The sequence below is a fragment of the Jaculus jaculus genome, chromosome 9 (genome assembly GCF_020740685.1).
Source record: "Jaculus jaculus isolate mJacJac1 chromosome 9, mJacJac1.mat.Y.cur, whole genome shotgun sequence".
NCBI classification, from domain to species: domain Eukaryota; kingdom Metazoa; phylum Chordata; class Mammalia; order Rodentia; family Dipodidae; genus Jaculus; species Jaculus jaculus.
In genome coordinates this window covers 46078657-46092179 of record NC_059110.1, presented here as the reverse complement: position 1 = coordinate 46092179, position 13523 = coordinate 46078657, and the positions used below count along the sequence as shown (strand labels likewise).

At 37.6% G+C, this 13523-nt stretch overlaps 1 protein-coding gene across 5 annotated transcripts in view; it reads right to left on the bottom strand.

Annotated features, from left to right (window-relative positions):
• Tbc1d32 (TBC1 domain family member 32) overlaps positions 1-13523 on the bottom strand; it is a 241396-nt gene that overhangs the window by 138819 nt on the left and 89054 nt on the right. For all 5 annotated transcript variants that reach the window (XM_045159402.1, XM_004651239.2, XM_045159398.1 and 2 more), the window contains 2 exons: positions 10100-10187; positions 8420-8538 (listed from right to left, as the gene is read on the bottom strand). In XM_045159402.1, the coding sequence (XP_045015337.1) occupies positions 8420-8538; positions 10100-10187 (207 nt within the window). The remainder of the gene's footprint in view (positions 1-8419; positions 8539-10099; positions 10188-13523) is intronic.

Sequence of the window (13523 nt, the reverse complement as noted above, 5' to 3'; positions counted from 1 at the left end):
CTTCATATAACTTGATACCAGGTATTCGCAGCACTGCTTTTTGATTTTTTTCTGAGATTACATGACTATTCAGTGTCTTTTCTGCTACCATATGATCTTTGGAGTGCTTTTCCTAGTTCTGCAAAGAATATTACTGGAATATTAATGAAAATTGCACTGAGCCTGTATATAACTTGGAAAATATATCCATTTATACAATTTAACTATGCCTATCTTTGAACAAAAGAGGTCCTTCCAGCTTTTTTTTTTCTTTTAGTATTTTAAAATTCTCTGTAGGATTTGTTTGCTTCCTTGAATAGGTTTATTCCTAGGTATTTTATTTTGGTCTCTTAAATATAACACATCTTAGTAAATACTTGTAAAGCCTCAAGCAACTTCCTTCGTGGAAAAACATGAACATGACTTCTGGTTAAGATGGCAGCATAGGTACCACACCAAAGCAACCTAGGGAGGAAAAAGCCAAAAACAAAAATAAAACAAAAAAAAAAAACAGCAAAATACACAATTTACTAAAAAGTGAGGTATATAGGAAATTGAAACAGCAGCAGAGAAGTGGGAGAGATACAGAGCATCCAGAGCCCACATGGGCCGGCAGAAGCTGCTCAGGTGCAAGGGGTCTGTGTGCGACAGCGCCATGCCTGCCAGGCTCGGCTTGAGCCGCAGGAAAAGCCAGGCAAGCGGATTTTCCACTCACACGGGAGCTCTCTCCAAACTCAAGAAATGTGAAGGGAGAAAGGCAGTGAACAACAGAGGGGCAGATCACAAGGTAGAAGGACAAGTGGAACAGCGGGCAAACTAGAGCAGCATCCGCTCCCTCCTCTTTACCCCCACTCCCCACCCCCGCCAGTAACCAGCCCTCTGGAAAAGAGCAGTGGTCCAGGGACCTGGCCACGCCAACTTGAACTGACAGAGCACCAAAGAGGGACCCAATCAAGAGCGCAGCTGAGACCAAAATCATCCTAAAAGGCAACTGGGATTACACCATGTTAGTACCTACATAATAAACCTGGTATATATGCCTAAACCAGAACTGCTGATTGCCCCTTCCATATCAGGATAAATTATATGTTAAATTGGATGGATGGTCAAATTTGCCATTATTAAATAAGCTGTATTTTGGGCTTGTTATTTGTGTTTCTTGAATTATAGTGGCTTTGCTGTTATACATTAGGGAAGGGTTCCACCTGGTCACAAGCTGACTTGGAACCCTCTAAAGACCAGAAATCTTAACTGCCTTGTTGTCAGGATTAAGGGAGTGGGTGAGTCACCACACGGCCTAAGGGACAGACAGAGAATCTGCCTGTCATGATACCTACTCTTGGATAAAGACTCAGTGCTGTTTTTCATTGAAAGTGTACATTGCTTAGTTAAATATTAGAATCTGCCTGTATTTTGTTCCACTTAGTCTACTTGAATACTCTACTAGCAGGCATAAACAACACCTAGAGTCACTTTTGTAGATACTCTGAGAGTCTTCAGAGCCACACCTCGCACCTTAAGCCCCTACCCTGAAGATATATAACATCATATTGATTGATACATTTCGATAATACCCAGCTAACTGGAAAAATCCAATCATTACATAATTTAATATACAAAAATATATAGAAACATAAGGAAGGTCACTATACATTGACTAAAGGCACCCTCCAGCAGGAGAACATTACAGTCCTAAACATATATGCACCTAACATGGGGGACCCCAAATTCATCAAACCAATGTTATTAGAACTAAGGTCACAGGTAACACCAAACACAGTGCTAGTGTGTGACTTCAACACCCCACTCTCATAAATTGACAAATCATCCCAGGAAAAAAATAAACAAAGAGGCATCTGGACTAAATGAGGTCATAGAAGGAACGGACCTAACAGATATATACAGGACATTTCATCACTCTTTTCAGCAGCACATGGAACATTCTCTAAAATAGATCATATACTAGGACATAAAGATAACCTTAACAAATACAGGAAAATTGAAACAATTCCTTACATTCTATCTGACCACAATGTAATCAAACTACAAATCAATAGCAAGAAAGGCTATAGAGCATACACAAAATCATGTAAATTGAACAACACATTACTAAATGATGAATGGGAAAATGAAGAAATCAAGAGGGAAATCAAAAAATTTATACAGTCAAACGATAATGAGAACACAATATACCAAAATCTCTGAGACACAATAAAGGCAGTCCTAAGAGGTAAATTTATAGCCTTAAGTGCCTATATTAAGAAAGTAGAAAGGTTGCAAGTAAACGACCTAATGCTTCACCTTAAAGCCTTGGAAAAAGAAGAACAAAGCAAACCCAAAATCAGCAGATGGGAAGAAATAATAAAGATTAGGGCAGAAATTAATAAAATAGAAACAAAAAAAAATCCAAAGAATCAATGAAACAAAGAGTTGGCTCTTTGAAAGGATAAACAAGATTGATAAACCCTTAGCAAATCTGACAAAAAGAGAGAAGAGACACAAATTAATAAAATCAGAGATGAAAAGGGTAACATCACATCAGATTCCAGAGAAATTCAAAAAATCATCAGGACATACTATAAAAGCATATACTCCACAAAATATGAAAATCTGAAAGAAATGGATGATTTCCTTGACTGATATGACTTACCTAAATGAAATCAAGATGAGATTAATAACTTAAATAGACCTATAACAAGCATGAAGATCCAAGCAGTTTTCAAAAATATCCCAAATAAAAAAAGCCCAGGCCCAGAGATTCACTGTTGAATTCCCTTCAGGGAAGAGCTAACAGCATTACTTGTTAAGCTTTTCCATAAAATAGAAAAAGGAGGAATTCTACCAAACTCCTTCTATGAAGCCAGCATCACTCTGATACCAAAACCAGGCAAAGATGGAACAAAAAAAAGGAAGATTACATACCAATCTCCCTCATGAACATAGATGCAAAAATTCTCAACAAAATATTGGCAAACAGAATACAAGAGTATATCAAAAAGATCATTCACCCTGACCAAGTAGGCTTTATCCCAGAGATGTAGGGACAGTTCAATATATGCAAATCAATAAATGTAATACATTATACAATTGGACCGAAGGACAAAAACCACAAACTCATCTCATTAGACACAGAGAAAGCATTTGACAAAATCCAACATCCCTTCATGATAAAAGTCTTACAGAGACTGGGAATAGAAGGAACATATCTCAATATAATAAAGGCTATTCATGACTAGCGTAGAGCCAACATATTACTAAATAGGGAAAAACTAGAAGCTTTTACACTAAAATCATGAACAAGACAAGGGTGTCCATGGACCCAATTTATTTAATATAGTACTGGAAGTCTTAGCCATAGCAATAAGGCAAGAGACATGCATAAAAGGGATACAAACTGGAAAGGAAGAGATCAAGTTATCATTATTTGCAGATGACATGATTCTATATATAAAGGACCCTAAAGACTCTACTAACAAACTGTTAGAGCTGTTAACCACCTACAGTCATGTAGCAGGATACAAAATAAATATACAAAAATCAGTAGCATTCCTATATGCTAACATCAAACACACAGAGGATGAAATTAGAGAATCACTCCCATTAACAACTTCATCAAAGAAAATAAAGTACATTGGATTAAAACTAACCACGGAAGTAAAGGATCACTACAATGAAAACTATAAAACAATCAAGCGAGAAATTGGAAAAGACACTAGAAAGGGGAGAAACATCCCTTGTTCCTGGATTGGAAGAATCAATATTGTGAAAACGGCAATTTTACCAAAAGCAATATACACATTAAATGCAATTCCCATCAAAATTCCAAAGGCATTCTTTTTAGAAATAGAAAAAACAATCCAAAAATTCATTTGGAATCACAAAAAAACCTCGAATATCTAAAATAATACTGAGCAACAAAAATAAGGCTGGTGGTATCACCATACCTGACTTTCACCTATACTACAGAGCCATAGTAACAAAAACACCATGGTACTGGCACAACAGCAGACATGTAGATCAATGGAACAGAATAGAGGACCCAGATGTAACTCCAGGTACCTATAGCCACCTGATATTTGATAAAAATGCCAAAAATATTCACTGGAGAAAAGACAGCCTGTTCATCAAATGTTGCTGGGAAAACTGGATATGTATCTGTAGCAGGATGAAAATAGATTCTTCTCTCTCTCCATGCACAAGAATTAAGTCCAAATGGATTATGGACCTTAACATCAGACCGGAAACTTTGAAACTGCTAGAGGAAAAAGTAGGGGAAACCCTTCAACATATTCGTCTTGGCAAAGACTTTCTGAATACAACCCCAATTGCTCAGGCAATAAAACCACAGATTAATCACTGGGACCTCATGAAATTACAAACATTTTGCACTGCAAAGGATACTGTGAGTAAAGCAAAGAGGCAACCTACAGAATGGGAAAAAATCTTCGCCAGTTATGTATCTGATAGAGGATTAATATCTAGGATTTACAAGAACTCAAAAAGTTAAAGAATAAGAAATCAAATAAGCCAATAAGAAAATGGGCTATGAAGGTAAGTAGAGAGTTCTCAAAAGAAGAAACAAGATGGTATATAAGCATCTAAAAAATGTTCTACATCTCTAGTCATCAGGGAAATGCAGATTAAAACTACATTGAGATTCCATCTCACTCCTGTCAGATTGGCCACCATCATGAAAACAAATGATCATAAATGCTAGGAGGGACGTGGAAAAAGAGGAACCCTTCTACACTGCTGGTGGGAATGCATTCTGGTCCAGTCACTATGGAAATCAGTGTGGAGGTTCCTAAATCAGCTAAAGATTGATCTACCATATGACCTAGCTATAGCACTCCTAGGCATATATCCTACGGTTTCATCTCACTTCCTTAGGAGTACGTGCTCAACCATGTTTATTTCTGCTCAATTTATAATAGCTGGGAAATGGAACCAGCCTAGATGTCTCTCAACTGATGAACGGATAATGAAGGTAGGGCACATTTATTCAATGGAGTTCTACTCAGTGGTTAAAGAAAAATGAAGTTATGAAATTTGCAGGAAAATAGATGGATCTGGGAAGGATTGTACCAAGTGAGGTAACCCAGGCCCAGAAAGCCAAGTGCCATGTTCTCTCTCATATGTGGATCCTAGTTATAGATGATTGGGCTTCTGTGTGAGAAGGGAAAACCTCAGTAGCTGAGGCCAGTAAGCTAACAAAGAGATAACAAAGGGAAGAGAAAGGATGGGAGGAGGGTACTTAATAGGGTGGTATTGTATATGTGTAAGTAGAAAAATAGATTAGCGGGAATGAAAAGGCCCAAAGTGAGGTCAGGGGAGGAGATTGAGTCAAGGAGAGGTGGAGGGAGGGCTAATCAAAATCTAAGAGGATATAAATAAATCATATGGAATCCTTAGGTCATGGACAATGGAACACTCAGGAGCTGTACATCGTTGCTAAAAAATTTTCAGTGCCAGGGATGGGATACCTTCCAGTGGGTTGTTGATCAGGGAAGTCCCTAATGCCTCCAAAACATTATAGGCCATTCCTGAGGCCCTTGGTTTCTCACCAGGAACAGATGGTAAGATCCTATTGTTGAAGACTCCATATACTTGGGCTGCAAGGGCACTGAGAAATCCTGCTGGAAATGAGCTGATAAACTCCTCCATGTAGACCAGCTGACAGAAAGCTCAAAGAAGCCATTCTACATGCAGTTTGATGGGAGAAATAGATACCACCAGTGAAGATACTCAACAGTAGACACTGCAAGCCTTATAATTGGCCAGCCAGGCCAAATGTGCCAATGGGTGCAAGAGTGGCACATCTGTCATGGTGGAAACCAAGTGCCCTCCAATTGGACTGGGGGCTGCTCCATGGGAGGGAATCCATCCCTGATACTGAAAACTTAAAACAGGGGTAGTCATGAGTCCTAGGGATGTAACATCTGCTGATGTCTGGGTAAGTGTATACACTATGCTTATCAAACTGCTCAGTAAGCACTTCTCTTAATATTCATATCCTTATATTAATGCTACTCTCACTTTGGGTAGAGAGTCTTCTCTTTTCAGATGGCCGTGACCTTGGGATGATTCAGAAGGTATCATGGTGCTGGAAAGAAGTGACTAGTGTACCAAGTAACATCTTGATCACACCTTCCAAGGCTCAGGGTCTAATGTGGAAGAGGTGGCAGAAAGAATGTAAGAGCCAAAGGAAGGCTAGGACTCCTTACAATGTGCTCCCTCCAGACATAAAATGACCTGGATATCCATGACCTCACAGTGCCTGACACTACCTACACAAGACCATCATAAGAGGAGCGAAAGTTCATGACATCAAAATAAAAGAGAGACTTATGGAGATGGGAGGGGATATGATGGAGAATGCAATTTCAAAGGGGAAAAGGGGTTAAGGAGGGTATTACCATGGGATATTTTTTATAATCATGGAAAATATTTTAAAAAATTGAGAAAAAATAAAATTTAAAAAAATAAAATAAAATAAAAAAGAAAAGAAAAACAAGGACATGCATTTCACTAAAATGGAAACTTTGGCTGCAGAGATGGCTGAGTGGTTTAGGCGATTGCCTACAAAGCCTAGGACGCCAGGTTTGATTCCCCCAGCACACATGTTAGCTAGATGAACAAGGTAGTGCATGTGTATTGAGTTCATTCCCAGTAGCTAATGGCCCTGGTGCACCATTCTCTCTGTCACTCATTCTTTCTCTCACTCTTTCTCTCCCTCAGATAAATAAGTGAATAAATAAATAAATAATTAAAATCTATTTATGAAAATCAGTACATGCAGCAATAGGACCTACACATATTACATTCATATAATAACCACTGATACTATTACTGAACAATCAAGGCTGCTGCTGTGGTTACCTTCTCATTTCTGGGACAAAACTCCTGACCAAATGCAGCTGACTGGAGGGAAAAGCTTATCTTTCCTGACAATCGTGAGTGAAAATGTCAAGGTGGCAGAGCAAAGATGGTAGAAGCAGACGCTAGATCATTATCACTTTTTGCCCAGAACCGCTGACAGAAAGCAACCAGAGAGTGAGCTGACCTCTGGAAAGGAGTAAGCTGGGCTTTAACACACAAAGCCTCTTCTAACAAGGCTCCACCTCCCAAACTGCCACCAGTTGGTGACTAAATATTGAAAACACATAAGTTTATGGGGAAATCTGATTTGAACCACCACAGGTATACCTTAGGATAACTGTAATTGAACAGAATACTAATTATATTTATTTATCCTTAAGTATTTTAGTTTATAAAACAATGATCTCATTATGACATTTTCATTCATGTGCCTCATCATTATTTTTCATATGGACCTAACCACTATTCTCCATTTTTTGATGCTATTGTGAACAGTGGTATTTTGCTGATCACTTTCTCAGTACATTCAATACAAGTATACAGAAGAACCAATTATTTAATATTTACAATCTCAGCATGTTCATTATTGACATAAAACTTTTTTTTAACAATTATGTTGGTTGGGCACAAAATGACAATTGTGATGGGCAACACTTCATATTTCTAGTTCTCATGTTAGTTCATCACTTGAGGATAAGCATGTATGTGGGGATCACAAATGCAGACTTGAGGTGCTATGCCTGTGGCTCTGTCTTTCCCAAGAAGCCACTCCATTTTCTACTGCCATATAATATCTTAAACTTACTATTCTGGCTTAACAAAGTTTTGTAACCTGTGGAATACCAACTTGTACTTTTCTTAAAGCAAAAATCTGTTGAATAGAGAATGTCAAGCAATATTCTAGATGTACCCACCTCCATTCTCTGCCCAATTTTGGTCATTGAAATATTTAAAACACTTTTTATTAAATTATTTTCTAATGTTTTATTTTCTACAAGAATGAATTAAACCAGTATCTTAAAAAGAAGATATTCTAAAATTTTTGAGGTTTCTTTAAAATTACTGTATAACATCGTTAGTTGTGCAGATTCCTACACAGTCACAATTAGAAATTATTACTTCACTCTGCTATTCAACTTTATCAAAATGTATGAGACCTCTGGAAAAAAAAAAATCTGCTGGACTTCGGTCAATAATAGTATCTTATCTCTCACCACTATTCTTTGAAATAATCCAGACAGTTTTCTATTACAATGAAACCTAAGGGCAAAAAGGTTCCTGAACTTGTGTTTTAGATGGTTGGTTTATGTCTTTCCAGGATTTGATTTTTCATAATACACATTATTACTCTTCATTAAGAAAGAAAAGCTCTAATAAAAGTAACATAAAAGAAAATGCCCTCCAAAAATAGTTCCCAAATAATTAATACTTGTATAGTTCACTGAATTAAGTATGAAAAAGAAAAATTACTAAAGATTGTTGCTTATAACTGAAAGATTTACATGAAGTCATTTCTGTGAGATTCACTTCAAATCTATGTGTTGTCACATAAATAACTTACCTTTTGACAACTTCGGTCAATAGGATCTACTGGAGTAGATTTGGGGTGGATTACCCTAACATCATCTCTTCCACATTCAAGGTTAGACCATAACTCCATTAGTAGAGCACTGATAAACCCTAGGAAAAAAATAATTTTGTGTCATATTTGCAGTAAATATTTTATGGTCATGTTATAAAGATGAGCTTTTCCTTATAAAAAGACATGTCCAACCTCACAGAAGAAAAATCATAGGAATAGAAGTATTAATCTTGATAGAAAAGACATGTGTCAATATTCTTTTATGATATTTTATTACCATGATACCATATAATGAGTTAATATGATAAGAAACTATTTCAATGTAAGACTGCCAAAGTTGCATGGTTTGGAGATTAAGGAAGAGAAATGAGGCATCAGTAAATAAAGCAGGCCCCCAAAGAGTATGTTCTAACTGTCATCTTCTTTTTTATCATTCCACACTCTCAGAACAATTGGGCCATCTTAATACAGACTTTAGTTTCTCATGATTCAAATACAATATAACCAAATGTGACTATTAAGTTCCTCATATCACACAGAAAAGTGTCACAACCTAACATCAAACCAATATTAGTATGCTCATAGCAATATAAGAAAAATACAGTTCTCTGCACTGCAGGCTGTGAAATTGAAAGCACCAAAGTTCAAACCTTAAACCTCACAGTTCACTAGGTACCTGCACATTCTTGGGAAAATCCTTGGTCTTCTGGTGATTCTGGTTTTCTAATTCAGAAACTGAAATACAGGTGGAAATTCCTGACTTGCCACAAAGTGTAAGTGGGACACTGACTGTAGGGCTCCTACTGCCGGACCTGCAGCACCAGACGTCTTCTTCCTCTTCCTGGGAAACCTACACTCAATCCGCTCATGAAAATTCCCTGGTGTGGGGTCAAATCACTTAGTGACTTCATCACAAGTGAGATCTGTGACTAAATAATAGTCTTCAAATGCTTCTTTTGATATGCTCCCAAATACAACACTACATGGATTTTATTCTAAGTAGAAGAAAACATAAGTGTTTCATTTAGAACCACTTTCCCAAGAAACATGTTCATTATGCAAGTAGCCCAAATTACGTTAACCAAAAAATACTTTTAAAATATAGCAAAACATTTCCTTTAAGCAGAGAATCAATCAATAGTGGTCCTGATTCATCTCCAAGCTTTAGAAATATAATCATAACATGTCTACTGGGAATCACATCTTGTTCAGTGCTCAATCTTAATATATGGCATATAAAAATATAAATGGCTTAATTTCCTACAAATCCAATTGATGTTAAATAGAGAATGGTAAACTTTAAAGGCAGTGTGAAGGGCACATGGTAAGAAGAGTGCTTCCTAGAAGGGAAAAGGAAGAAAGGGAATGAAGACATAGTGCATGTGTGAGAACTGTCATGAGAGCACACTGTGGATTTCATTCAATGAATCCGTACGATAAGAAGCTGGAGGCTACAAACTCAGTGGAAGTTTGTGTTACTATGATCCTCCAGTTCCCTAACTGCTGAGTTAAAGCCCAACCAAGAGTAGAGAAAAGTCTATTGCTCCCAAAGGCACCCCAAATTCCCATATCATCAGTACTTGACTATGTCAATTTAATTTTCAGTGGTTTTGCTCATTGTTTGTAGTAATCATAACTTCAATTATGAGAAAGACTTGCCTGAATTTTGCAGAGCTACTGCACCTGCAGCTGTGGATGCCACTTGCACAACCAAAACTCCATAGACAAACTTTTTCTCCCTGTGGATCTAACATTTTAAAAGATAGCAATGAGAAGCAAAAACAAGAGCTTGCTAACATTTTGTTACATATATTATGCTGATTTTTAAAAGAATAAAGATAACAACAGCAGCAAAAATAAGCCATCAAACTAACAAATTTGTACTAATATAAAACTTTTGACAATCTTATTTCAGACCTGGGTTTTGACCTTAACATTTTGACCTGAAACAAGTCATTTACTTCTCGGAGCCCAAGTCTCCTCATAAATAAGCTAAAGGACTTCTAGCGGATGGAGAACAAGATTACTTCCCACACTAAATTTTATTATCACATTATTACATTTGATTTTTTTAATTATTTATTTCTGTGTGTACACATGCACACATGCCAGGATCTCCTGCCATTAAAATGGAATGCCTTTACAGTTTTAAGGAGGTGGATGTATAATTGAACCTGGGCCACAGGTTTTGCAAGCAAGGATCTTTAACCACTAAGCAATTTGCCCAGGCCTCCATTCTTAATTTTAACATGTTTCCTCACTTGTTAATATTTTCAATACCATTTTCTAAAATGTCTTTTAAGTAATCCAAAACTGTAAAAAGGACTGGAGATATAGTTTAGTGGTTAATGCATTTGCCTGCAAAGCCAAAGGACCCAGGTTTGATTCCCCAGAACCCACATTAGCCAGATGTACAAGGGGGTGCACACATCTGGAGTTCATTTGCAGTGGCTGGAAGCTCTGGCACACCCATTCTCTCTCTGTACCCATCTCTCTCTCTCTCTCTCTCTCTCTCTCTCCCCCTCCCTCAAATAAATAATAAAATATTTTTTTAAAAACCTATAAAAAGTCATTGATGATTTCTCAGAAAAATAGCTAATGTGATTTTTGCTCCTATGATGATTAATCTTGTTAATTTGATGGGATTTAGAAACACCATGGAGAAAACCTCAGGGCTCATCTGTGAGGAGTTTCTAAATTAAGTTAACTGAGGTGAGTAGCAACATCTCATGGGATAGGGTCCTGGAGTAAATAAAAAAGAGAAGATGAGCAGTGGCTTTCACTCCTCCTATCCTGACTCATAAGCAATGGACTAGTCATTTATTATTCCTATAGCCACACCTTCCCCATCATGAACAGATGATATCCCAGGTAGTGGAATCTGACATGAACTGTTACTCCTTAAGTTGCCTTTGTCAGGTACTTTCTGAGGCTAACAAGAAAGTAACCAATATAGTTCCTAAGGAAGGGAGCTATCCAAATCTTAATCATTACTATATCAGTTCCTAAATCAGACCTGCAATTGTATGAACTACAACAATGATGCATGAGGCAAGAGTTGCCCAGTGGTGCAAAAGTGCCATGACTGCTATGAAAGCAACCAATGGCTTTGTGATTGGACTTGAGGTCTGCCTCACAGAAGAATTCATGCTTTGTACTGTAAAGATGGTCAAAAGCCCATGACTAGCAAGGTGGTAGGACACAGATTGGAAGCTCCTACTATTATTTTGCTGAATAGACATGCTGTCAGAATTCTTTCTAAACATTAAGATTCACCCAGAGTGTTGCTCTCAGTGTTGGTCAGGGAAGCTTCTTTATGTAGTGGGCAGTACTTACTGTAGAAAGTCCTAACTGGTCAAAGTGCTGAGAATAAGTGACTGTTAAATGCTCACCCTATACAGGACATCTGTATCATATGCTCCAAGCATCTACAGAACATTGGGGGAGAAAGGGTAGAAAGAATGCAAAAGTTTGAAGATGAGGAGCAGTGCTATGGAATGTTGTCTTTATGATGTGGCCATTCCACTCATGAGCTGGAGCTATGATAAACTGCACAATGTTTGCACAATACGGGCCCATCCAACAATATTCCATCATAGTTTGAAGCTTTACTCCTCACCAACAAAGTATTGACAATTAATGCTCACATGGTGTGATGGTTTATACTGTCAACTTGACAATCTAGAATCACCTATGAGGGATTATCTAGGTGAGGTTAGTCTCTGGAAATGACTATGAGGGATTGTCTTGATTACATTAACTAAGGTGGGAAGAACCATCTTAACTGTGGGCAGCACCTTTCTGTGGGTCAGGGTCCTGGAAGGTATTCATGGCTGTCTGCTTCCTTATTATGGGCTGAATGTGACCAGCTGCCACAACTACCTCCATGCCTTCCCCACCACCATGATATAACCTGGAACTGAAAGCTAAAATAAGCGCTTCTTCCCTTAAACTGAGTTTTGACAGTGCTTTCTCCACCCCTGCAGCAATGAGAAGCTAAGTAATTCACTTGAGGAGGGGTGACTTCTTTCAGAGAGTAAGTTAAGCACACCCCAGAAATGACATCCTCATGCAAGCAACCCTAAACTCAGACTGGCACACACACAAAAAGACATAAAAGGAGCAGGGAACGGGAGTGGGTAAAAGAAAGAGTACTTGCAAATGTGGTGGGGAAATAAGGGAGAGTAATGGGAGGTGAATAGGATTAACATATATTTTATACATATATGAAATTATCAGATCATTTAAATTATGAGGGAAAAAGAATGTTGTAAGTCATGAAGCAGCCTGCCACGTTACAGAGAACACAAGTACTCAGGGAAGCAAGACAGAATCTGCTCCTCGTCAAATTGGCTAAAGTGATGCTACCTTAAAACTTGTTGGACTTGGGCTGGAGAGATGGCTTAGCGGTTAAGAGCTTGCCTGTGAAGCCTAAGGACCTCAGTTCAAGGCTTGACTCCCCAGAATCAACGTTAGCCAGATGCACAAGGGGGCGCACACGTCTGGAGTTTGTTTGCAGTGGCTGGGGGTCCTGGCACACCCATTCTCTCTCCCTCTCTATCTGCCTCTTTCTCACTCTCTGTCACTCTCAAATACATAAATAAAAATAACAAAAAAAATGTTGGACTTCAGAGCAAAGCTAGTCATTCAGAACATAGATTTTTTTTTAAAAAAACATTTTGTTAAAATCTGTTTTAATTTCAGATTTTAAAATATAAACTGAACATTCCATTTCAAGCTTACAAAAATAAAACTGAAAGAAACTAAAATACCATGTTGAAATTTGATCTATTTCCATTGTTCATCTTTATAAGTTAGCCTTCTTTTTTTTTTTATTTTCTGTTAGTCTTATTTCTCATTTTCCTTAATTTATATTTCATAGTTCTGAAGCCAGACAACACAATCAGGAAGGTAAAGATCTACCCCTTCCCTCATGTCTTCCTGTACAATAATAAGAAGACTGGCTTAATGTAAATATACTTAGACATGTTCCTCCTTCCATTCTTGGTGTTTTTAGAACATTTATCATGGACTGATTTTTTTACCCTAAAGCTGTTTTTGCATTGATTGAGATGATCATGTG